Genomic DNA, 27,966 nt, shown 5'->3' with positions numbered 1-27,966 from the left:
ATTTCATTTGATATTGGAGGTATCCAAAAGTAACGGAAAGTTATCAAGTATTATGTTTTGATACCCAGATTAGGCTACTGATGATGTTTTTTTTGTTTACAGGTAACTAGCAATTGTAACGGAATACATTTTTAAAGTAACCCTCCCAACCCTTGGTCTACAGATTTTAAAAAAAATGTTTAAAAAAAGAGGGGGATTTTTTTAAGTGACCTGAATTCAACCTTCACATTTCTTCACATCAATGTATTTCATATCGCTAGTAATCAGTGGAACATAGCTGACCAGAAATGTCAGTCACTATCAGCAGAAGCCATTTTTTAAATTCCCTGAGATTTCTTGCGGGCTTGTTTTTTCAGCAGATAAAAATAGATCAAAAGTGACATTGTGCTGACCTCTTGGTGCTGAACATCTTGGCAGCGTCTTCTCTCTCCTGCTCAGAGGCTCGGGAGGTCGTGGTTTGATGTTGACTTTTCAAACCTGCATGCACACACACAGAAAAGAGACAGGGACGGGGGGACAGAAGGAGATAAGAGTGAGATTTTCTGCATCACTGTTTCGTTGCCTTCAAGTTGTCTCAATGCTTTGGCCACGCTGACCTCAAAAACCTCCATTAGGCGGCCTCCAACTGAGCGAGTCAAATTGACTGGGCACGGCAGGAGGCAAATGAGCGGAGCATAACTCGGCCAACATGACAAAGACAATGCATGGAGTCAAATGTCAGCTTTAATAATTATACGCTTTACTTTGCCACAACCGCACCGATTGGAAACAGGGTGGAATTAATAAGCACTGAGGCTCAACCGTAGCAACAAGGAACAATTAAAATGCAATTAAAAAGAAGCGCTGTATATTTGCTATTATAGGCAAACACGTCACATTCAGGCTATTAGGAAGCACAGTCCCTGAATGGGTGAATTATCAAATTGGGTCTCTCTCTAGATATCTGTGCTACGACTGGCAAATTGTATAATGGCTGAGAGTTAAGGTTATCAGAGACTCTGGAGGAGGAGCTGGAGTAAAAGAAGGTAGGTTTCAATAATTAATGCTGAGGTCTATGCAGGCTTCACTTCTCACCCTCTACTGTCTGTAATGAGCAGGGTGGAAGGCCACAGGAAAGGGAATAGAAAGGGGCTGATTAAAGCGCTCGGCTCAATACCATCTACCTTCTCTACCCCTCCTCCATCTTATTTATAACACCTGGAATGGGTTTCCCCTCGCCTGCACACCGAAGGGAGCAGAGGAGAGCTGAATAAGCATGCGTAAAGGTTAACAAAGTAGCGTGACACTGGAAACATCTGATAATTCATTCAGGCGACATTGAAACCACGGATGTACTCACTGCTGTAATTAATCTAAGGGAGTGCAGCAGCCAATTTGTGGTTTCCATGATTCACAGATGATAACAGAACAGGAGCCTTTGATTGATATTGAATATTATGATTTCTTCTTGTTTTTCATTATATTTATTATGTTTCATATTTGACAGACTGAGTTTTACTAACAAAAACAGTTTTAAATACAGCCTGCAGTTAGGATTTATTGTTCCGACATTGCCTTACTCTTAAGGTATGACGTGTGTCTGATGATGCTATTAGCTGGATTTAGGATTACAGTAGTCTCACTCTCTGAAGCCAAATATAAAACGCATATCCCAGATACAGGTGAAAGCTGTTAACAGTTTGTCAAAAGTTTCACACTAACATTGCGCCCCCAGTGTAATTGGGGGAAAAGATTTTCTCAAAATAGAAGTCTACAGCCATGCTAGCAGCTCTGTAAAGCTTTGCTAACGTTGCCCTCACACGATTTTTGTAGAACGAGAAGAATAGGAAACCTCACAAATAAGTGTTCACACATTTTTCAAAGCTGGTTTCTCCTACTGCTAGCTTTGCAAATACACCAATAAATTAGCTTTGGGCGAATGCTAACGTTGTGGCTATGGTAGGCTACTTTACAGTACCAATGTTAACAACACTGTCTGCCAAAGCTACTTTTAAAACAAAAACATTGTCCATGTTCCCTTGATGGAGATCACCCTGCGAGCTGCCGCCAATCAAATATAACACGTCAGGAACAAAAATAATATTAAAAAATAAAACATGGCAAAGGGTAGAATCAACATGATAAGTTTACTTGGACTAATGTCAGCCTCCTGGTGTAACTATATATAGGAAAAGTTAGTCTTTATGGTTAATTCTCTTGGGAACATGGGTGTCTGCAGAACATTTCATGGCAATCTATACAAAAGTTGAAGAGACTTAGGCCAAGCAGTATATTGCATTTAAACAGGTTCTGTTTTTGTACAACTGAAACATTTCATATCAATATGGCAGCAGGGGGACGTTAATGGGATGAGAAATACCTTGCCATAAAGGTCTGCAGGTACATGCACCCTGACAGCCAATTACTTTAAAATATTTCATTTCATCAAAGCTAACTGTTTATCTTATCTCAGGGAAAATTCAGAGCCCAGGAAGTACAGAGATAATTTCAAACAGTCGCATAATTTCCTTTTCCAATTCTGTTTCAATGCGACTCATCCTCCCATTCATCACAGTGTTCCATGCGGTTACAATGATTACACAGAGCGCTTTACCAGACCCTGGAATACCCTCAGAAAAATAACAACAATCCTGTTAACTTTAGAGGGACTAGACTGGAACAAGACAGAAACTGAACATACATTAGACCAGCTTTACCTGCCAGTGGCCTAAAGGGAGTTTTTATATTTTGTTAATATACATTAAAATGAAAGGCAAGTTGAAGCTAATGGAGATGGATGGGGAAAGATAAAACATAAATAGAAGCATGAACATGAGTTAAAACCTGCTACTGCATAGTCTTTTGGGTGTACTGTAAGGCAAACCCCTACGAGTTTTAATGATATACTTATTTAGAAATTAAAAAATGCAGAACATATAATAGAGGGGATATTTTATAGATTAAACTAAGAGCTCACATGTTAAGGTGATGGCAGGGCTGGTTTAAGAACAGCAGCAAGTCCATCTTGGTTTCATTTGATGCATATGTAAAGATTTACAATACAAGGATTGTCATTATACAACACAGGGTTGTGCAAGAAAATGCAGATTCCAATTCTGTTACATAACAAAAAAGAAACTATTGTTGTGGTGTAATGTGGAGCATGATGAACAATGAACATGACTTTGGCTTTGTTCTCTCACAACATATTGTTCACACAAATTAATTTCTCCTTTTGAAATGCCTGTTTTCTGCCAGTTAATGTCAGTATTAGACAACTGACATTCCTGTGTTACATTACTCCCTGCTGTGCAGATGAAATAAATAGATAAACAAAATCAACTATTGGTTAGTGTTTGAGTAATTGAGTTTGCTGGTTGACAGGTAACAAGATCAAGGTAGCTTTGATTAGATAAGGAACAAGGTGCAGAACTAGAATAATCTGTTAACATGGTCTAGCACAGTGGGATACACATTGCTTTCATTTTATTTTCACACGTTTATGATACTTACACATTTTGATCAGCAGGATAACCTCCTAATATTAACACCACTGGGTGATTTTTGAAGCGTAAACACAAATCGCCAGTAGTAAAACGTTGCATGACTTCTCTGCAGATTCGTATTTGGACTGATTATTCCTACTTTAGTCCCTTGTTATCAACCGCTGTTTTCTGATGAATAGAAGCTAAGGACTCTTTAGGGTCATTAATACTTTGAAAATCTCTGAAAAATGTATGTAAACGACACATTTTTGAGTTTTAGAACTCATTCCTGCACCACTCTATAGTCAAAAATGAGAAGTAATAATGAAAGTGTGTCACTAACTCATACAAATCTCTAAAAAGGCTAAATGCCTCTTTGTATAGTTCATCCCTCTTTCTGCACTTTCACCAATGCCCAAAGTTAGACAACAACAACAAAGCACCAGTGGAGCCATGTGGTTCCTCCTGACATGAATGGACCTTGTCTTCTTCTATCTCTATGGCAAAAGAGTCTTGTCTGAGGATGTTTTGCCTGCCGAGCTTCATTAAGCCAGCCTTGTGTTTCAGCCTAATTGTCTACGCACGTGCAGCACATCCTGACAAACACTATCAGCATCCAAGCATGTAATGGATTGAGGCGAATCCCTCAGTCAGACCGAGGGACAGCAGGTACGGCCGGTGCTCGGGTGTGCACTTTTGCTAAACGCTGCTGGCCATAAAACAACAATGACAGAGGGCCGATGTGTTCTTGTGTCTAACACACACACAGCTTTATATTCAGGGCTGACAGAGCAATTGCAAACAAAACAGAGATGAGCTAAGCAAGTATCTAGTGCACCGTTAACACAACTAGCAGCAAACAAACAAGGCCAAATTCCATCCCAGTCAAGGTAGATTGTGTCAATTCTAGTCTCAGATCCATACTGTTTTAGATGTAAATTCCCCCCCTGATGCTGGCTTTATGAATGACGAGGAGAGAAGGTAAATAAAGATATCGGCTGTGCTGAGTCCTGGAAGCGATCCAGAGTGTGAGAAGGAGAAGTGGAGTATTGATCAGAAGCAGGATTAGCTGGCCCAGCATGCAGCTAAATCAGTATCAGCCATGAAGAAGTACAGTGGTAGGAAAACAACACAACACCAGCTATGTAATAGTATGTATAGCACAAGCATTTTAAATGAGGAAATAGCCCGTTTGCTTTTCCATTACGCCTCTGAAGGTGAAAGAGCAGAAATACTGCACTGTATTCTCATTCTTCTAACAGCTAAAATAGTTTAGAATACACCCTTTCTGGATAAATCAATGCCTATGTTGACTGTATTGATACTTGCTGTAGGCTTGAAGGGTTCACTGACAGACAACTGCACAATAATTCTTGATGTGTGAAGATGAAGAGTGATAGTTAGGCTGTTTTGCAGTAGGGTTGTAAGAGGAACTTATATAAAGTCAATGTATTACCAACATTAAAAGGCAGTTCACACACACCCAGTTTCAAGGAATAGTTTAAACATTACAGTTTATATTTCAGTCGAGGAGCTGAAGCTGAAGGCCACAAGACTTTCTTTTTTCTATTACCTTATCAGAACAAATGGGTTGCTGGCCTACCCCTACCTTAGGACAAAAACTATGTGTGACTTGCGTGAATGGACACCAACTAAAGTCACAGAAAACACAAACAAACTGACCATTAAAAGTAGCACTAAAGTATCTACTACCGTTGTTCTGAAAGGTAAAATTACAGTTTTTTTAAAAGTTTGTGGCTTTGGCGAGAGAATAATTGGATATAGAATGACTTCAGCTAATTGTAGAAAAGGCGGTCTGCAATGTTAAGTAAATATTTCTAAATAGCGTCTATATATTTTTGTACATTTATTGCTGATCCCTTCACAGCAGAACAATCTTTTTTTTTTTTTTTACCTTGGAACTCATTTTGTTTTCTCGAAATCAGGGGTCTGCCAAACCGGCATCTACTGCAGGTAAGACCCTGGCTTACAATGAGTATCTATTGGAACCCAACTTCAAAAACATCCTGTTAATAGCAAAAATGCACGCATTTAAATTATAGTACAAGGACGCAAAGTTTATTTCAGTTAACAGAACTGAACCCCTAATTCTAAATTATTAGTATTCAGTGAGTATTAAATTCCAATGCAGTCCAGGACCTGCAGTGGTATTTCAATGAAGGCCCAGTTCACTGCAGTGATGACTCATCGTCCCTACTGTTCTCCACTCCTGTCCCCTGGTTGTGCCATTGTCTGCACCTCACCATTGTTTACATCTCTCCTTTCTCCCCAATTTATTTCCTGATTGCAGTACGTTTCCTGATCTAATAGGGGTCACATTAGCCTGGCAGGAAACACAATGCCATTATGGAAATGCTCAGTCAATTACTGGGCAACGAATAAACACCCCCTTTGTCATTTTTGACTCTCATATTTGCACTGGGTTAATGGTTGCGTTGCATGGTTATCTGCTCAGGGGCATCTTATCTGCGTCTCCCGGAGGACCTGAGCAATATGCCTGAGGTCAGTTTGGTCATTGTGGGATTGTTGGGTTGCCTTAGATGACAGCGATTTTCTTGGAAGTAAAACACCCTAATGGATACTTTGCTGAGGAAAATGGATTTGTCTTAATTTTTACCAAAGAGCACATAACCTTATATATATTCCAGTATCAACACTAACAGACAAATGTTTGACTTCAACTCTTTTAGTTACTGGATTGATTTAGACAGAATAGGGAAATATCACTAAACATAAAAGATAATAACAAGAACACAAATTGGGGAGTTCAAAGTGACTGGCGGATAAGAATCACCCAGTTTTCTTCCTCATATTCCACCATCAACAGAGCACCAGGACGCTCATTCTAGCCCGAATCAAAACAACCATATATTTTATAGAAAGGGGGCTTTGGGAAATATTATCTCTGCTTATGGGTATGTCACAGCAATGAGGTTAAAATATGGAAGACTATAAATGTTTCTTCAATTACCATTTCTACTAAGCAGAATACAAGTTCACACTGGCTGTTTTGTTTTACTTCTATTGAACATTTGGAACGAGGTTCCATCATGGATTTAGCAAGGGTAAAAACACATGGTTGTGAAGAGAACTCCCCGTAATACCAATGGCTTGAGAAAATGGCCATAAAGTTGAGAAAATTGGCAGAATGTATAATTAGTGTGTTGGAGCATTTCAATAGGGCAACTGGAAATTGTCGTCATTTATGGAATGTATCCTCCCTGTAAAAACGGACTGTTTTTTTTTGTAGGCTCATGCGGCACCCAAGTTTGCTGACAGAGACAAACAATTCAGAAACCAACAGACCAAACCTGAAACATTTCAGTTAATAAGGATAGAACATACAGTCTATAATCCTACTTATGATGCTTTTCTTACTAAAAATAAATAAATGTCAATTCATCAAAAATAGCATGACTTTAAATAACTTGTGCAGCAAATGCAGTTTTAAAGATGAAAAAGGAAATATGGATGAAATCTACATGGGATATGAGAAAGAGAAGCTTATTTGATTAAGGTTAATGTAATGGACATTTTTTGGTACATACTGGTACCATTGTTCACGTGATGAGAATAAAGACACCATTCTCGTGTGTCAACAGCTAGAAGACTGTTAACTTAGCATAATCTATGCTGCTCCGTCAAAAAGGTAGAAAGTGGCCTACCAAAACCTTAATAGCTGACTAATCAACACTAGTTGTCTAATTTGTTTTAAAAGTAGCAATAAGGCTACATTTTAAAGTTACTATGTGTGTTTTTTAACGGTGAGTTAAGTCCTGTAATGTCCTCCTGGAAGGCTAGGTTGTTGCTATCATTAGCATCATATTGTGGTAAGAGTGGACTACATTTTCTTCTTTTTCTTTATGATTTCCTCATAAAAGATGAACTCTGCAAAGATGTTCAAAGCAACACCTTTTATCCATAAAATTGTGAATAATAATAATAATACATTTTATTTATATTGGCACCTTTCAAGGCTCTCAGGGTTGCCAATGTTGATTGAAATTGATTCGAAATGGATGTACAGTGGGGCAAAAAAGTATTTAGTCAGCCACCAATTGTGCAAGTTCTCCCATTTAAAAAGATGAGACATGCCTGTAATTTTCATCATAGGTACACTTCAACTATGAGAGACAGAATGGGGGAAACAATCCAGGAAATCACATTGTAGGATTTTTAATGAATTAATTGGTAAATTCCTCGGTTAAATAAGTATTTGGTCACCTACAAACAAGCAAGATTTCTGGCTCTCACAGACCTGTAACTTCTTCTTTAAGAGGCTCCTCTGTCCTCCACTCGTTACCTGTATTAATGGCACCTTTTTGAACTCGTTATCAGTATAAAAGACACCTGTCCACAACCCAAACAGTCATACTTCAAACTCCACTATGGCCAAGACCAAAGAGCTGTCAAAGGAGACCAGAGACAAAATTGTAGACCTGCACCAGGCTGGGAAAACTGAATCTGCAATAGGTAAGCAGCTTGGTGTGAAGAAATCAACTGTGGGAGCAATTATTAGAAAATGGAAGACATACAAGACCACTGCTAATCTCCCTCGATCTGGGGCTCCACCCAAGATCTCACCCCGTGGGGTCAAAATGATCACAAGAACGGTGAGCAAATATCCCAGAACCACACGGTGGGACCTAGTGAATGACCTGCAGAGAGCTGGGACCAAAGTAACAGAGGCTACCATCAGTAACACACTACGCCGCCAGGGACTTAAATCCTGCAGTTCCAGACGTGTCCCCCTGCTTAAGCCAGTACATGTCCAGGCCCGTCTGAAGTTTGCTAGAGGGCATTTGGATGATCCAGAAGAGGATTGGGAGAATGTCATATGGTCAGATGAAACCAAAATAGAACTTTTTGGTAAAAACTCAACTCGTCGTGTTTGGAGGAGAAAGAATGCAGAGTTGCATCCAAAGAACACCATACCTACTGTGAAGCATGGGGGTGGAAACATCATGCTTTGGGGCTGTTTTTCTGCAAAGGGACCAGGACGACTGATCCGTGTAAAGGAAAGAATGAATGGGGCCATATATCGTTAGATTTTGAGTGAAAACCTCTTCCATCAGCAAGGGCACTGAAGATGAAGCGTGGCTGGGTCTTTCAGCATGACAATGATCCCAAACACACCGCCAGGGCAACGAAGGAGTGGCTTCGTAAGAAGTATTTCAAGGTCCTGGAGTGGCCTAGCAGTCTCCAGATCTCAGCCCCATAGAAAATCTTGGAGGGAGTTGAAAGTCCGTGTTGCCCAGCGACAGCCCCAAAACATCACTGCTTTAGAGGAGATCTGCATGGAGGAATGGGCCAAAATACCAGCAACAGTGTGTGGAAACCTTGTGAAGACTTACAGAAAACGTTTGACCTCTGTCATTGCCAAAAAAGGGTATATATCAAAGTATTGAGATGAACTTTTGTTATTGACCAAATACTTATTTTCCACAATAATTTGAAAATAAATTCTTTAAAAATCTGACAATGTGATTTTCTAGATTTTCTTTTCTCATTTTGTCTCTCATAGTTGAGGTATACCTATGATAACAATTAAAGGCCTCTCTCATCTTTTTAAATGGGAGAACTTGCACTATTGGTGGCTGACTAAATACTTTTTTGCCCCACTGTATATCAGGAAATCGTAACCCTGGGACTATGGTGTTAGGTTGAACCGGCTTTGATGACACCCGAGGCGATTTCGATGGTGCGATCAGTTGTGACAAACAGCCAAAGAACTGTCTCAACACATTTAATAAAGTTAAAACAAAGCTGTTAGCTACATAATACTACCCCCCTCTAAAAATGTTTCCGACTTCAACTGTCAAGCGGGTTTATGCGAAGCGCTATCTCCTGCACATTACATAAAACTGTCGTACAGTAGCTCGAAGAAAGGGTTGATGAAAGAATGAACCACTTACAGAGATATTGACATGAGGGCCTAGCAACAAAGTCATTCCTCACAGCAAGGGAACCAGTCTCTTCCGCTCTTGCTCACTTGTACAATATAACATCGTTCCAGCCAGGAAATATACACACACACACACACACAGCCCCATGAGATTACATTATGCCAAGAAAAATACTGAGAATCTTCACAGTTCACCGTTTACTCAAAATAACCCTCTGCCTTTTCCTGGGTTGATCTATTTCTGTCTGAGTGATTCTGAGGATTCTATGAGCATGCAGCATACACATGATGATGTCAATGGTCTGAAGAAAAAGCACAAAAAAAACCTCAGCTTCCTAGCAGAGTAACTCATGGCAAGGTATGTACAGGAGCTAGAACACTGTCAGTTTGAGTTAAAGACATGTACACAGTGGGCTTGAGGGACTGCTCTCTGCTGAGTCACTCCACTGTGTGATATTAGGCTGACAGAGACAAATGCCCGTGGAGTCTAAGTCAAAAATCACCCCATCCCATTGCTTTGATTCAATTAGCTTTCAAGCAGTGTCCCAAAGTGGAACCAAAGGCAATGTTCTCCTAACTTAAGTGACAGGGCAAAATCAGATTTTAGTTTGCTGACAGCATCGCCTTCTTCCCATCAAGTTACGTGGAGCGGGTTTTGGTGATGCATGTCATCTGGCTGTCACATTAACACTCCATCCACAAGTAAGGGGGGGGGGGGGGGGGGGGGGGTGCATGGAACATAACCTTAAAATTACCCCGACAGCTATTTGGATGATAAGTTTGATCATTAAAGTGAAATTTGCAGATCTATCAGAAAATGTCTGCCAGTGCAAGGGGGGAACAACCTGGAAGAAATGAGTGCGGATTCATCACCTGCAAACCAATTCGGGGGGAAACAGATTTAATCATCATTCGAAGACGATTTAAATATCAACATCCAAAATGTGCCTCCACCATTCTTTATACCGTCTATGGCCCAGTTCGAATACGACCCCTACACAGTTCTTATAAAACATGTTCACATATCTTCTGCATAACAGAACCTGTTGTAACTTTCGATTTTCATGATTTAGAATCAGCATCTCTTGGGGAAAAAAAATATATAAATAAGTATAATAAAACTTCTGTAGTGGTGATTTCTTTTCTTTTTTGCAAACCTCTACTCTTTTTAGAATATGATTTTAATGAGCTGCTTGGTTTTGGCATTAGTCTGTATGTTCAAATCTTTACAATTACATTTACACCAATTTGTATGGTTTACTGAACTATCCTGATTGAAAAATTAAAATAAAATGCACAGAACTATTTGTACACCACGTGTTTCATGACGGACATAAAAGTGTTGCACATGGTCAGGTAGGCAGCAGTTCAAGGCCCCAGGAAGTGCACGGGTTGTTGAAGCAAATGTTCCTGGTGGCCAACCGGTGGTACTACACCTGTATCAGTCCGTGATGTCAATGGGCCGAAAAATACTTCTCCCATTAACTTTCATTGGGAAAGTGACGTCTGTAAATTAGCGGATACATTTTTTTGAACTAAATCAACTACCCAGTACATACACTTTCAAAGTTTTAAGTGTTATAGCCCTAATATAAAATCAGTCACTACATTTTGTAAAACGTGCTAAAAGCCAAATCAAGAGTTATTTACCCTCTCCATGCATTCGACTGAGGTGGGAGATTGGAGGCGGGGCTTGAGGAAAACTCAAGCGCAGATGCTCTTTTGGCCCAGATACTGGTACTTCTGTTCCAGAGAGTCAAGCCCTTCAGATTTCTAGCGTCAGGGTCCCGCCTCCAGTGCTGCGTACAGTTCTCTTTATACATCCATGGGTTAAATGAGGACTGATGCAGACATCCTGTTGGAGGGGTTGACAACTCCTACTCCCTACTAGTCGTTTGGTACAGCACTTAATGTGGAAGGCTCTGCACGCGAACATGCAAACGGAGTGGAAGTGGGTAGGGGAAGGGTGTAGGGGTTGGTTTGGAATTGGGCTCATACATATCAGAGGAATAGGTTACACTGTTGGTCCCAGCCCCAGGATGCATCATGGGCAAAGAACACCGGGGAGAGACAGAAGAGGAGGATGGTTTGTTGCTATGCTCATGAAAGGAGAAGGAGGAGGAAACACTGGGGAGTTTGGAGGGAGGTGGGGTCACTATGTTGGGTCTGTGGCTTAGCATGGCAAATCCTCTGTAATCCTCTATCCAGTCCCATGCCTCTGTTTACTGTATGGTAGGTAAAGCTCTTATGGATCCAGACCAAGTCTACCCTGCTCCATCCTACAACTGCTACAGCCGCTCCTCCACTATTGTTCACCTGCTTTTATTTTTATTTTTAAGAGGACTGCTGACTGCCTCCGTAAATCTCTTTTGGAGATAATCATCATTAGATGGCAGGATAACAAGGAGGAAGCCAGACAAAAGAGAGAAAAATCTCACACAGAGGGGTGAGAAAATAAAGCAGTCTTTAGGGTATTTCGACCAAAAAGAAATGGCCTGCACTCTGCTTTCCTTTAAGAAAAACATGGAGCTTCCTCGGTAAATTCCAGCAAAGAGCACTACATATTAAGCATTGACTTTAAAGCAGAGCAGCGTCCTGTCTGGGAAGGTCTGGCGCATCTCTGTAAACAATGTCGCAAGCCGGTAAAGCCATGTAATGGAATCGTGTGTTTCTTGGAAGCTTTGAAATTAATTTTCAGTCGTATTCCTGGAACCACATTACATAAGACGTCAACAAATCAGTGTGTCACTGCCCTTGTCATTATCTAATTGCTTTCTTGTAAATTCAGGACTCTCCTTCCCTCCATCTGAATGTCTCTCTCAGTGATCTATTAAGGGTTGAGACATTGCACCTTTGCACCATAAGAAAATGTCTGTATAAAGCTAACAATAGCAAAAGCGGAAATAAAACTGATTAAATTCCATCATCGAGCGGTTTAATTGCTGGCACAAGCACCGAGTTGAAATGCATATGCAGCTGCCTGCCAAGAGTGGAGGACTTTCAATTTCATTACATTCTAAATGAATACCAGTAAGTTTCAAACAATTGGGATCATTCCAGGTAGCGCTGCAGTGATTGCTCATTTAATCCATCCACGGAATGGATTCTGGCTTTTCCAATCACAGCAAAATAGAGGAACATTAATATCTGTGGGAATGTTACAGGGTCCAAGACATTTGATTTCATAACCTATTGCTCTAGGAAGGATATTTTGTATAGGTTTTACAATTAAGACACAATAAACAATTAACAGGTCATCCAAAATAAGAAATAAACTAATAAATCGCATGGATTGCTTTGGAGATATTGGAGATTTGTCATGATTGGGTCACCTCTTTCACCCTGCCATGGCTATTCATGCATCGTGATAAAACATAACTGCAAAATCTTTGAAATCATTTCTCTGATCCACAGAAATGCTACAGCAAAAGCAGTGAAGATCACGAGCCAGCAAACATGGACACTAGCATTGCAGGATCTAAAAACACCTAAAACATACATTTTCCAAGTGTTTTATATGAGGAAAGGCAATAATTCATCTTATTTGTTCGAGCTGAACAACACACAGTTATGGTGAGCAACAATGATGTAAAATAACTATATTTGTCTACAAGAAACTCCAAAGGGTGCCTTAAAGTTGAATGATGATCCCAATTCCTCAGTTACTTGTTCTGCTGAAAGTTTTTCCTTTTATGACATAACCTTTTTTTTGAGCAAACTTGTTAGATTAAGTGCATTAATGTCACTTCTAAAGTCGGAATGAGAACTTTTCCACGTACGGGTCGTGTGGTCATTTTTATATATTTAGTTAATCTGGTAAAGTTTTTACACCCTGTGCTTTTTTTTTGGACTGCAAAGAGGACATTTGGACACTGCAGGGTTCTTAGGCAGCCTGAACAAAGTGCTTAGCAGCGTAATAACGCTGGCCCGTGATCAGAGGGGAGGTGATTTTGGTTGCAGACAAACCCTCTTTGAGAGATTAATTATTTAAGATTAACAGTCTCATATGGCACTGCCCAGCATCATACAGCCTCAATGCATCTTTGTTGTTTTTTTATATCAACAGCTTCTTTGAGTTTCAGATGGGTTTGAACACGGATTAGCAGCAGCCAGTTCAGAGTAGATTTAGAGCGCTGTCTTCAGTGATGGTGACTCTCTCTGGTCTGTATTGTGTTTTAGCAGGACATACATGACAGCTATTAACAACTCATAGTAGGATTGAAAGATAGATTTTCACATCATTCAATCATGGTAACTGAAGACCAGGGGATTGGACGAGGAGTTTATAGGTAAATAAACATATTTCTGTTAAATATCGTATTTCCATAAAGTAAGTATGACATTTGTATTAGTAGCAGTAATAGGTTATATTGTTTTTATTAAATTAGGATAATTCCTCTTTTTAATTTTTTTTTCTGTAATCGACATCAGATGATTTTGAATAGAAGATTAGGAAGAATCTTAATGAAGAATCTAACCTTTAAGCCATACAGTTACATTAATAACGTTTATAAGACAGTGAACATTCCTTTTACATTATTTAAATATAATAGCAATGGCATTTTGACATTATCGTACCTAATATCAGCAATAAATATGCATTACACTAATTATGGAAAAGTGACAGCAAACTGGATGGTAGTCAGGGACTTAAAATCCCCTCGTCACTCGTGCTGATTCACAGGGCTCAGTGGGCAGTCATGACGCTCCACCAGATAGATTTTTATTTTTAGAACAACTTGGTTCTGATAATAAGTAAAAACCATCGTATTGTCACCTCATGAAAACACAATTGGCCATCATCTCTTCATCATCAATATAAAACTATATCACAAAACAGTACGACCCTAACTGAGAGGATAAATTATTCCAGGACCATTTTCACAAAGAGCTACAGACTGTAAAAACACCATGAAACCACCTGCATCTGCATGGAGCCAGTCAGCGTTATACAGAGCCACTTATTTAACTTCATGACAGGTCAAATACCATAAGCGCAATATAAAAGGTTGTACTTAATTCACATGAAACACCTTAGTACAGAAACAGCAGCACACTCATTTTGCACAAAGTGTGTTTTCAGGAAACAATCTGCCTGGCAACACATCACATCTCTGATGTCTGTTCACAGCTCTATCTGAGAGCTGTGTGTGTGTGTGTGTGTGTGTGTGTGTGTGTGTGTACATTAATGAGGTTGCAGAGATAGATGAGATCGTTGCAGCTGTTAAAACACCACATGACTCACGGATGAATCTGAGAGATACTGAATTTAGTCGAGGCCACCTAAATAAACACCGAGCCTCACAGCATCAGCTTATCAGTTCCAAAACAAAACATCAAAAGCATGAAAGCACAGTTTGATTTGAATATTTTATTTACAATAATTGAATTTCTTTCATTTTTATACACCAAGCATAAAATAATTTCTTCTAAGTGAATACAGTTTGGTTTTATCAACTTGAATCTCGATGCAGTAATCAAATGGTAACAGCGAGCCTTCACAGAAGACAGCAGGGTGAAGGATTAACCAGAACCAGCAGGGCCGTGCATAATTTTATCATGAGAGTCATCACTCAAGGTGTGTGTGTGTGTGTGTGTGTGTGTGTGTGTGTGTGTGTGTGTGTGTGTGTGTGTGTGTGTGTACAGTCTGTCAACGCGATGCTTGTGTAATATGGTTTTAGTTTTCACAATATTAATGTCATCTTGATGATAACAGGAAAGCTAGGAAAGTTAGTCAGCATTTCAAATTTGATCAATATTTGAGTTAAAGCTGAAACAAAGTCATTTAATAGACTGGATGGTTGACAGAACATTTCTCGGCAGAAAGCATGGTACATGTAACCCTATGGTGAGCGACACCTGGCATTTATTTATTTTCCAATATTTTACAGACAAAACGATAAAATGTAGATGTACTTTGCAAATATATCAACATCAAAAATAGTAGTTTTCTTTAGCTCTCGATAAGTTAATTAATATAATTTGCATAAATGATAGAATAAAACCTTTCGGACAACATTTTAAACAATCGTCAAAAAATTATAAAAATGTCAAAATATTATACCAAAAATTGATATTTTATGACTTTTCCCTCTTTAACATCAGATTAAAAAAGAACAACTTGGGTTTCAAACTGAAAAATCAAGTTCGACATTACCTTGGACTTTGAGAAACTGGGAAGGACATTTTTAACACATTCCTAACATTTTATGTACCAAATGATTAATCAGCGAATTCATAGATTATAATAATATGAATAAGATCCTTTTATTGCAGCTCTAGTTTGAGAAGCTACTTTGTAAGATTACTTTTTTTCAAATATTCCAAATTAAGTCTAGGTGTTCCAACTGATATGGACGAAGTAAAGCAAGAAAAACACACTATATCAGCATGTAAACTCAACTCCTCCATCTCATTTTGCTTCAAATCGACCTTGAACATCTCACAAAACTTGAACAAAGTATGGAGAGCATCATCAGTGCCTGGTGTGTCTCTGGGCCGTAGTACAGTCCCTCACCTGTACATGCTGACCCCGCTGCACTCGTGTTTTATTAGGATGTATAATAAGAGATTAAGGAGACCTGACAATACACAGACCCTGGAGGCAGAGCGATCTGCACCTTATGGGGGTATCCCTTATTGCATTATGTAATTTTCTAATAGGCTTAGCTACATGCCTTTCTGCTGGAAGGGGGGGCTGACTCTGATGACTCACTTCATTAAGTCTCCTTTCCTCTGAGCTTTGTACTTGCTGAGGAGTGAACTTTCCTCACCCCCACATTAACACTGACCTCAGATGGCATTAACAGGAGAGTTAAGGAGGTAAACATCCAATTATCAACTCACTATAAAAGAGAAGAAACTGTTATGCCTGACCTTATGATAAAAGTATTCCAATTACTGGTTGTGTTTTCATTCATTTCAAATCAATAATATCCTCTAAAAACTCACTTTATTTTCCTGTAGTCTTTCTTGTTCCTGTATTATTCATGTAGGCAGACCCTAAAATAAAACACTATGTTATACAGACATGCCTCAGCTTATGATACAAGTATTTCAGTTATTATGTCTGCTGTGTTTTAATGTTTTTCAATCAATAGTATCTTGTAAAAAACTCACTTAATGCCGTCTTTAATCCCTTCTTGTAGTTCCTATATTATTCATGTAGGCGCTCCCCTACCTATGCTGGGATATGTATCCATTAACATTTAAAATAAACTATAGTAAAAAGAAAATGTTGAAACACGTCAGTAGTAATGCTAAACCTGAGTATAAGCTACTTCTTGACAATAGTAGAACGACTAAACGACTTAAAAAGCATCCAATGGTGCGTTTAAGAACAATTTCCGCTACTCGTCACCTGCGATTCACCTGTGTTAAAACAGAACCTCACAAGAACCAGCATCTCGAAACAACTGTTTTTTAAGGAAACGACTTATACAGCCGTATCAACATATAAGCCGGGTGAATCGTTTGGAAAACATGTCACAGCACACCGGTACTCACTTTCAGACGGACAAGGCGCGAGGAGCCTCTTCAGACGCTCGCCAACGTTTTTGGGACGCGGTAGTTAGTGTTGGAGGTGTTTCTTCATCAGGCGTGCATCATCGCGGGAATGTACACACGAGCAGACATGCGGAGTCATTTGACCTTCTCCCAATAGAAAGTACCATCCGTGAGACGTAGAGAGGGGAGGAGCGGACTATACCAAGCAGGCGTCCCAGCAAAGGCGGGGGGGGTGGGGGGGGTGGGGCTGGGGGGCTGGGTGTACAGCAGGGATGAGGATGATAGTGTAGTTGCAGGGAAGGATGGAAATAAATGTGGAAATATCAATTGAATTACTAATTTATTCGATGTGTTTATTTAAAGGATCCCTATCAGCTGATGACATAACAATCTTCCTTGAGTATGCACCTGACATATGATCATACAATCAATATGTTTAAAATAATAATAATTTCCTATATATTAATGCAAATGAGAACTATACAACTCATGCAAAACACCAATATCCCCAAAAAGGTTTTTACTCTTACTATTCAGTTTGACATTAGCCAATTAATGCCTCTGTATGTTCATTACAAGAATATATTTTTTTTACGAGGGCGATATTAAGGGGAGAATTATTCCAGTGTGTTATGGCTCTGCAAATTAATTGCATAGGGTACCACAATATGACACATTATGTTATATATTTTTTTGTAGTAAACTATTTGGTTGAACAAGAATGTAGGCATCCTTGCTTCATTTCAACAATGCTTGAGAATATGTTTTGTTCGATGGTGAACCATGACTGGTACCTAACTTTTAGATGCTTCATGCTTGTTATCATGAAGCATCTAAAGTCTAGCAGCCATGTTTTGTGCAACTTGCGATAATTATGTTGAGTGTTAGTCCTGGTGTCACATTTAGGCAACTGACCCAGCACGTGTGATTACACAGTAGGGAGAACACTTACTTGTGAGTGCCTGAGGACCCCTCTGACCTTCAACTGCAAAATGGCACTCAATGAGACACATTCCAACAGACTCGGAATGACCAGAAAGAAACATAATATGACTGCAAAGAGTCACAGAAACATTGCAAAGAGCTCAAAACAACTACAAAGAGACCACGGAGATACTTACTGTACAACAACAATGAAATGAGGCAAAATACACACAAAGAGACACAAAATGATTTTAAAGAGACAGACAGCAACTACAAAGAGACTCAAAACTGCTACAAAGACACACAAAGGACACACAGCAACTAAGAGATGCAAAACAACAGAGAATCAAAACAACTCCAGAGACACAGAGAAACTATAGACACAAGCAACTACCATCGGATGTTAAATGTCTACATACAATTTTAACAAAGACAACTACAAAAGCGGCACTAATCAACTATAAAAAAGCAAAACAGCTATTAACGTTGTGTTTCTTGATCCTGTGTAAGACAGGGGATTGGCCCTTTTCCATGTGTGTGCAGGGGCACAATGTAATATGCCTAGGATGGCAGATCACTGTCAAGGACTAGGGCCAGTAATTCTACTATGTCCGAATGTTTCTTCAGTCATTAGAAATCATTCTATATGCTGATCAGATTTTTCACTGCCCCTGCTGTTTTCCCATTTAAAAGTACTACTCATAATTTCATGTTGAAACATGAATAATGTATTTACTCCATTTGAAGGTTTCAGGGCCGAACCATCAAATTGGACATGTTTATGTATTTTTATTTAACCTATATCTAACCTAGAATCCTTTGGAGATACATTATCTATTTTACAAGGGGGGCCTGTGCAGAGTAAACATATAGCCACATGAAACATTTACAACATTCACGTATTGCACATTAACATACAGGACCTTACAGGTGGAGAGCTTGAATATTCAAAACAGTTATATTCCTTACACAACTTCATAAGAAGCCGTATGAAGTCCTTTATTAGGGTAGTTGTCATGATCCTGGTTTCGTGTCTGTCATGTCTTTGTGTTGTGTGTTTTATTTTGAAATGTTTTCCCCTCTTGTGTGATAAGTTTCACTCCCTGTCTTTAGTTTCCCTCCTTCCCCTGATCGTGTCATTGTGTTCACCCGTTGCCCCTGTGTTTCTCCTCCCCTCTCCAGCTGTGTGTTGTTTGGTGTTTAGCCTTGTGTATTTAGTCTTGGTTCCCCTTTTGTCTCTTGTTCGGTCGTCATCATTTCTTCCCTGATCCTGTACATGTTACCTGCCTGTTCCTGCCCGTCCGTCTGTCTGCTCCTGTTCCCAGTGTCCCTGTATCCCCTGGTTAGTGTTGATGTGGTTATTATTTGGTTGAACGTACAGCTTTAATTTAAATAAAGCTCACCTTTTGTTTGGACCCATACCTGCCTCCTGTTCATTTTACTGCACTTGGGTCCTGTTTCGCCAAACCCTGACAGTAGTTTTCAAAATGCATTTTTAAAAAAAGGTAAGTGTACTAGTAACCTATTTAAAATGCCACATGAACATATTTATTTCCCTCTGTAATCGTTTGAGGTCAATGAAGTTAACGCACAGAAATAACAATCATCTGTTTAAGAGGGCATATTATGCACATTTTCAGGTTCATATTTGTATATTGTGCCTTTACTGTGACATGTCTCCATGCTTTGATGTTCAAAAAGCTCCTTATTTTTCTCATACTGCCTGTGCTGCAGTGCCTCTTTTCACCCTCTGTCTGAAACCACAGACCAGGTCTGCTCTGATTGGTTAGCTGACAGGCTCTGTAGTGATTAGTCAACTGCTTAGAGATGTTCCGCCCCTTAGCCTATCACGTACAATCTTTTTGGAGCACTAGCCAATAGAAGCGCAAATGTAACATAATGATGTCACTCATAGCAGGAAATTGCCAAAAATCTTAATAGGGCCTCTTTAAATCACAACCAACAGTTTAAATGCATGGCTGTCAGGGGTTGATGTAGATTATTTTCTACAATTAAGGCTCCCAACCCTTCTATTACACAATCAGTAATAGATTTTCAACGATCAACTATAATCTATTTGGAGTTAAACATTGTCTAATGACAATGTGACGTTTCCTGCATCTATTCTTCAGTACATAAGAAAATCGCAAATGTAAAAAAGGATGTTTCACAAATAAACACAGAAGTTAATTCAGCACTATTACAGAAATAAATGACACCCGTTGTTGCAGTTAAAGTATTATGAAGAACAGTTCAGTAAACGTATACTCTATTTCCTGAGGAAGCTGAGATCCTTCAATGTGTGCAGCAAGATGCTGGAGATCTTCTACCAGTCTGTTGTGGCCAATGCACTCTTCTTCGCTGCGGTCTGCTGGGGGAGCAGCATCAGAGCCGGTGACACCAGCAGGATCAATAAACTGATCAGGAAAGCTGGGTCTGTCATCGGCATCAAACTGGACAATTTTTAAGCTGTGGTGGAGAGGAGGACACTCAACAGGCTGCTGTCCATCCTGGATAACACCACCCATCCTCTCCACCTGCAGCTGGTCAGTCAACGGAGCTCCTTCTCTAACAGGCTAATACAGCTCTGCTGCAACAAGGACAGACACAGGAAAACATTCCTGCCCACGGCAATAACTCTTTTTAATAAATCTCCTCTGGCTGGCAGAGAACTCTCTGCTTCATAGCTTCACTGGACTTGCACCTCACTGGACATTCACATCCACATTCATTTAAATTATTATTAATCCTGTTTAATCATTCTATGTATATATCATTCTTACCTCCCGTTCTTTTTCTTTAGATTTGTAAATACTTTTTTGTTTTTGTTTATCCTTATATTTTACTATTTCTTATTGTGTATATTTTGTATTGTCTCTGTTTCTAATGCTGCTGGAACAAAAGATTTTCCCAAATTGGGATCAATAAGTCATATCTATCTATCTATCTACATTAGCCAACAAGCTGATAGGTACAGTATACTAGTGGTTTCCAAAATGTTGTATATTTATGTTGTGTATTTTACAATTTTACAAATTAGGCGACTTTGGCTGCGAGGTAGTGCGGTCGTCTTTCAACCAGAAGGTGGTGGGTTCAATCCCAGCCCTAGCAGTCAACATGTCGATGTATCCTTGGGCAAGATACCTAACCCCGATTTGCTCCCGATGGCATGGCCAATCCATGAATGAATGTGTGTGAAAGGTAGTTACCTAGCACCAAAAGTGCCCTGCTCTGTATGAATGGGGTGAATGACATGTATGTAAAGCGATTTGAGGCGTCCAAAAGACTGTACAAGTCCATTTGCAATTGTTAGAATTTTCTACACCCTTTTACTACATTGTTTTCTGATAGTTGCAAGATTTGACGCAATCTTAAAATGATTTGAGCTCTTCTGCATCACAACATCTCCATGTACCATTTGAGAACTGCAGAAGTCCCTAGGGAACAAGTACCCCTGATGTGAATTGCTGCAATATAATATATTGATAGTAAAGGTAAAAGTGCATTATTAACCTACTCCACAACCATTGACATACTGTAAGGCCGTATAGGAATTCAATAAGTGGATATAAATAGTAGCCATTGTAACTCCCTTGGCCCATTGGGAGACATACATTCTGATAAAATACTTCTAAATAGCAATATCAGTCATATGTGCATGAGTTACTAAGACAAATGTGCTGTATACGGACAATTCAATTGGTCAAATTGCACCCTATAAGCTTATCAAAAAATAATTTAAGAACTAAAATATCTGGATTAAAAGCAACCAGAAGCCTTTGCAAAAAAATAAAAGCAAAGTCCTGGCAGTGATGAATTGAAAACACCTTGGGCTGTTGCTTTACATTAAATGTGTGGCCTTGTGAGAACACAGCCTCATATAAAGCATTGCTTCCTCTCCAAGGGATTGCTCTCATGCACTATAAAGTTGTCATTGGCAGCGAGGAAGTGAAACACAATATAGATATCAAAGTGGTTCAATGTTGGTAGCCTGGATTGCAAAAAATAATAAACATTAACCACTTAAAAACCAAGCATTTGAATTGTTTTTTGTACATGTAAATGGTCTGCAAAAGCTAAAATCCATGTGTTCACCCAAGAGGAAGTTGCTCTGCTACACACTCCCCCCTTGCCTGAAACACCTCCATTTAACTCCTTTGTTTACTTCCTTAACATCATAACATCACTATGAAACATTCACGCTTCTATTGGCTAGCGATCCAACGCATTGTACGTGATAGGCCAAGGACCGGGACATCTCTAATTGGTTGACCAATCATAACCAAGCCATCCAGCTAACCAATCAGAGCAGACTGGGCTCTGGATTCAGACAGAGGGTGAAAAAGGTGCTGCAGCACAGACAGTATGAGAAAAATAAAGAGCTTTTTGAACATTAAAGCATGGAGACATGTCACAGTAGAAGGTCAAAATACAAATATGTCCTCAACATTTACGTGGTATGTTGTTGTGTCTTGATGGTAATGTACATTCATGTTGGGCAGATAAGGCCTCTGACCAAATGCAGACAGTTGCAGTCTACCACATTGACAACACCAGGTTCTCCATGCCCACTGTGTTGGAAACTGCATTTCTCAAGCATAAATGAAGACTTGTTACAGTATTGATTGATGGTGCACTTCAGCAGCAAGGCTAAAATCGATGAGCGCTGCATAGAGTCTGAAGACAGAGGGCTGAAGACAGAAGCCTGTGATGCTCACCCTCCTGAACACCCCAGAGTTCACTCATAAATAAATGAAGGAGACAGTGCATTTCCTGAGAAATAGCTCGCTTTGAGGAGGAACGGCCCCCTTATACCTTAGCACACTGAATCATCCATAGAAGAGAAAAAATCTCATTAGGCTATACGTTATTCTTGACTCCACAAATACATGATAAAGTCTTGTTTTTCATGGAACAGAGAATCCATTCATCAGGAATTAGTTAAAGAGGCACTTCATTGCAGCAATAACATTTAGTCTGAGTGCTTGTGTGTGAGTGTGTGTGTAAATGTAATTATTCTCACACCCAACATAAACGGTGAACAGTCTTGCAGAAATTGATTTGGCTTGATAGTTACTGAGAGCGGGTAATATAAATTTCTCATCTAATCAGTTTAAGGGAAATTACTTTAAAGGCATAATGTTGAATATATCTCAACGGAATAGTTAAAAACAAAACTTAATAGGACTTTGGGCTTCTTGGCGGGATACAATAGACCCACATCTTGGTCTGTAAATAATGGACATTATCTCACCTGGCATTTGTGGGTGCAACAACATATTTAGTATGTTTTGATTTGTGGGGAAGCTGTGTACAATAGCGAAACATTGCCAGAAAACGTTTTATGCTCTTGGTCAGGGGTAAGATATTTTAGATAATTCCTTTCCATACATTTAGCATGACTCAACACAGGGTTGCACTGGTGACAAAAAACAAAAGTCTTTGGCCATAGTAGCTCTGTGAGGAGTTATTTTAGCTAAATGCTAACAGCAGCATGCTAACATGCTTATAGTTCACATACACCAAATACACTGCCTGGCCAAAAAAAAGGTCACAAGCCTGTGGGGGCGGTGCTATGATCTGGGGTGGCTGCAGTTGGTCTGGTCTATGTTCAGCAGCGTGCCCAAACAATGAGGTCAGCTGACTACCTGAATACACTGAAGGACCAGGTTATTCCATCAATGGATTTTTTCTTCCCTGATGGCACGGGCATGTTCCAAGATGACAATGCCAGGATCCATCGGGCTCAAATTGTGAAAGAGTGGTTCAGGGAGCATGAGACATCATTTTCACACATGGATTGGCCCCCACAGAGTCCAGACCTGAACCCGATTGAGAATCTTTGGGATGTGCTAGAGAAGACTTTGAGCAGTGGTCTGAATCTCTCGTCATCAATACAAGATCTTAAAAAATGAATGCAAGACAGAAATAAATGTTGTGACATTGCAGAAGCTTGTGGAAACGATGCTACAGCGAATGGATGCCGTAATCAAAGCTAAAGGCGGTCCAACGAATATTAGAGTGTGTATCCTTTTTTTCGGCCAGGCAGTGTACAAACTGTTTAATTGATTCAATTTGGGTTATTAGACAATTGGCCTCTTGCCTGATTAAGACCCGCATTATGCTTGCCAAAAAGAATAGCCGTCCTTTCTATTTGGATGGAGAAAACACTTACTTTTAAACATTGTGAAAGACAGGATATTAACAGAATTTTGAACATGGTCCAATATTAAAGCACAGATCTTTCCAAAAACGTTCTTTGAAAAAAAGGAAGGCTGTGTGAACAAGGGTTAAAGTCTGCGGGTGCAAAAATACTTGGTATTAAAATATGTTATATTTATATCATTTATATGTATTAAATGTATTATATGTTTATGTTTGCAATCTTTTTAAAATTCATTCTGAAAAAATTGACGACTGAATCTTTATATAAATGCATGTTGCTTTGCAGCCATGTGGCCAACAGTTTTACTTTTCACGATTCACATTTGTCTTTTTCAGTAATTCCCAATCTCCAACTTGGAATTACAATTATGAGGCTGACATGGATGTTTTTCACCTCAATCCACTGCTGTTTTGTAGGGTCTGAAAGTTCATGATTGAAGCATCTGCATGTAAAATGTAGCATGCTAATTAGCAATTAACACTAAGTACATCTGTTACTGATGGCATGGGAATGTCATCAGTTTTTCATGTGTGTGGTCATAAACCAAGGACGAATGTAAAAACGTGCCAGATGTAATGGTGGTGGATCATCAAAGTTATTAGGTAATTTAACCTGAGGGGACATGAATACCTATGTTGAGTATATGACAAACTATCCAATAGTTGTGGAGAGATTTCTGTGTTGGCAAAAGTGATGGATGGAGGACTGAGGGGCCATCCTCAGTCGGAACTTCTGAATGAGATTTCCCTTTTAGCCGGTGCATTGAAACATCACAGCACCTTTCATTCAGATGGATTTAATAAAAGCAAGACAACATGTTGCGAGATATGAACGCCCCAGTGGGATTTGGCGATGGCCTTTGTTGATAGAGATATCCAAGTGCGGAAATGTCACCCAGTTAACCTGCTCTATGTGACGAAGCCGATAAGACAAACAGGAAATGGCTTTTTAGCCGGCTGTTATGCTATATCAATTACGATTTGATATTCATGTGCATGTATTAAAGTCTCCAGCGTGTGTTTGGATGTTTTGGTGTGATTTGATATTTGAGAAACCAATTTTCAGGGCTTGATATCAAGCAGAGAGCAAAATAGAGAAGCATCGCTTGGAAAAGAGCAGAAACTGCCTGGAAAGCTGACAGGTGAGAAATGTCAAAATAATAGGTTATTATTTGCACTCAGACTCAGGCTCTGTTCTCTATTTTTCACTAGCTGTCCTATCTCATATGTGTTTTCAGGAAAGGTGCCCTGTAACCAAAGATGAAATGCATTGTGTGCCGAATGTCAGGGCTGAGGGGGAAGAGGCAACACGTTAAAAATGGCTGCTGCCTCCAGACATGGCACAAATGGTAGAGATGTTGTCAAGGTGACCTGGCACTGGAGGAATGGCTTTTCATCTCTGTGCAGCACCAGTGTGAAGATGTTACATGTAGCTTGAGGACAGATGCTCTAATTATTAGAATAATAATAGCAGGGTGAACAAAGTAATAAAAGACCATTCTCTTCTTGTTCTAAAGGACACGGTAGCATCTTGTTAACCCCAAACAAACAGAAACTACAACACTCTCTTTTCATATCTAAAAATATTTGGAATATTAGTAGTATTTAAGAGATTACATGGATTTATTTTTTGATTATACAAACGTCACTGTAAATACAATAGAACAGTAAATGCACTCCACTTTCCTACCTCGATATTGTAGGTATTTTTTTCCATCTGAACTTGATGCGAGAAAAATATCTTGAATGTGTATTTCATCAAGAAAGTAATCACATAGAAGCATTACATGTCATACTGTATCTGACAATCTCAGGGTTCAATCACTGCTGGATTGTGTTGGTTTGATTTAGAGTTTTGTCAACAATCAGAGATGTGTAAAGCCCTGAACCCTGCACCATAATCCAAGGGCCAAACACCAACCTATAGCCTGGAAGTCAAGGAAATCAAACAACATCAGAGTTATATTTTCTGTTACTGTAGCGATTCTTGTTATTAAAGGGCCGGTGTGTACTATTTAGGGGGAACTGTAGCCTGTTTGCTATCCTGGCTCCCCATTGATATAGGGACTGCAGAAAGTCTAGACATCTTCCATCACAGAGTAAAAACCCACCTGTTTCGATGGCACCTTTGCCAATAAAAACAAATCCAAATCTCTTCTGTACTTATAAGTTTGGCTTAAACTGAAGGTAATGCATCAGCACTCAAATGAGTTGTCTTATAGCTGATGTACATGCAGGATTCTTGCTTCTGGGTTTGTTTCTTCATGGTTAAATGCAATTATTGTAATTCGCTTTGGATAAAGTGGTCAGCTAAATTAAATATAATGTAATGCATACCAGAAATTGAATATAATATTCATGTGTTTTTTAGAATTGTATAATGACCTCAAACTAATAATGATGATTAATTTGGTACCTTAGAATGACTTCTTCATATCTAAAAAGGGAGCTGGTTAATTTTCTGCACCGCCATGTTTCTACGGTAGCTCAGGAAGGACAAACAAAACTCAGCTCTAGACGGAGTGGTGCAGTGACAACATCATTTTGTAGGCCAACCCCAAAGTTGGCATCGCAAGGGGTCCACCGATAAAAAGCCTGTCATTACGCTATAAACAAACTACACGACAGTAACGTGGCTGTGCATCACCACAACTGAGCTAAAGGCGAACTTGTGTCATCGCAATGACGTTTAGTAATTTATGTCACTTGTTAAGAACCGCTATTTTTATAACACAGAATCTTCTGACATCAACAAGTGGAGTATTTACTATTTTATGTCATGAACAAAAACATGAAAATCTCTTGTGTTAACCTAGAACTCATTTTAGGTTTTCTAATCAAAAACATTTCCCAAAAAACTTTTTAAGCGAGGGAACAGGAGATGGTAAAGTGTTAGGCACTCCAAGTTTAAGGACTAATTCTGCACCACTCTATAGGGTCTTTCTTTTTACCATACCTGTAGGCAACTGTAGTTTTCCAGCATGCTTTTAAAAGTGCGGTAACCAGTCCTCACCTGAATTTTGTTAGTCCTAAACTTCTATTACGTTAGGGATTTTACCCTGCACACTGTCCCTTTAAGTCCAAATCTTTGATGGAAAGAGGTGTATTAGATTTCCCAGAGGAGGCAGATAGCCAAAGAAGCTGCCGTTCAGACTGACAGGCCACAAAGAAGTCAAGGGCCGAGAGACTTGCTGTTTAAAATAGCATTTACTGTATATTGAAGCCACAGTTGTCTGATGAGACCATCCTGCTCTCAGTCCTAATTATGTGGAGCTGGAACAGAAGCAAGGGGCAGAGAAAGCTATGAGAAAATTAGGTTTAATCAACCCTGGATACCCTGTAACAAAAACCACACATACACAAACAGCCTGCCTGACAGCGAGTCAATACCTGACATTCATCATTTCAGTCCAGGCGGGATTTTTAATTACTGCAATGAATTCCCTACATGGCTCCAGTCACCTGCTATCTAAACAGGGTTTATTGTTGAGGTTTTGCTTTGTCTAGACACCATTTAATGGATAAATAGCCAGGGTGGGTCTGGCTTTGTTCTCCCTTTGGTGAATATAAAGCATATGTATATAAAACATACAGCCATTGGTCCATGACTTCTGAGTGAGAACCAAAATAAAGGCTTTTTTAATGAAATGTTTCTGTAAAACCGTTTAGCTTTATTCTCTGATGTCTCCCTGGTGACTGAAATGTGCAAGACGATTAGAGACATGGACCGGAGCCAATATGCAGGCCCAATTCACCACCAGTGCTGTGTGAAAGTCCATGTGAGTGATGCAGAATACATCAGCATGGATGTCACAGTTCCTGAATGACGCAAACCAGAATTCTTTGGCGCACCACACATGTATCACTGCATAAAAACAGCAATTTGCATATATTATTTGCCTTGGAAGCAGCTGTCTTGCTCACCATTAACACATTATTATACATGATGACTGTTTGATTGGCTTTACTAAGAAGAGTAGA

The 27,966-nt window shown here is 39.4% G+C and overlaps 1 protein-coding gene across 1 annotated transcript in view; it reads right to left on the bottom strand.

Moving 5' to 3' along the window:
• Positions 1-17,048, bottom strand: part of oxr1a (oxidation resistance 1a) — a 163,748-nt gene extending 146,700 nt beyond the window's left edge. The window contains exons 1-2 of the mRNA XM_063879537.1: positions 16,897-17,048; positions 393-477 (exon numbers count right to left, since the gene is read on the bottom strand). Coding sequence (XP_063735607.1) covers positions 393-409 — 17 coding nt within the window. The 5' untranslated portion in view covers positions 410-477; positions 16,897-17,048. The remainder of the gene's footprint in view (positions 1-392; positions 478-16,896) is intronic.
• Between the last annotated feature and the right edge of the window lie 10,918 nt (positions 17,049-27,966).

This window comes from Eleginops maclovinus, chromosome 3, assembly GCF_036324505.1.
Source record: "Eleginops maclovinus isolate JMC-PN-2008 ecotype Puerto Natales chromosome 3, JC_Emac_rtc_rv5, whole genome shotgun sequence".
NCBI classification, from domain to species: Eukaryota; Metazoa; Chordata; class Actinopteri; order Perciformes; family Eleginopidae; genus Eleginops; species Eleginops maclovinus.
This window is presented reverse-complemented; position numbering and strand designations above follow the sequence as displayed.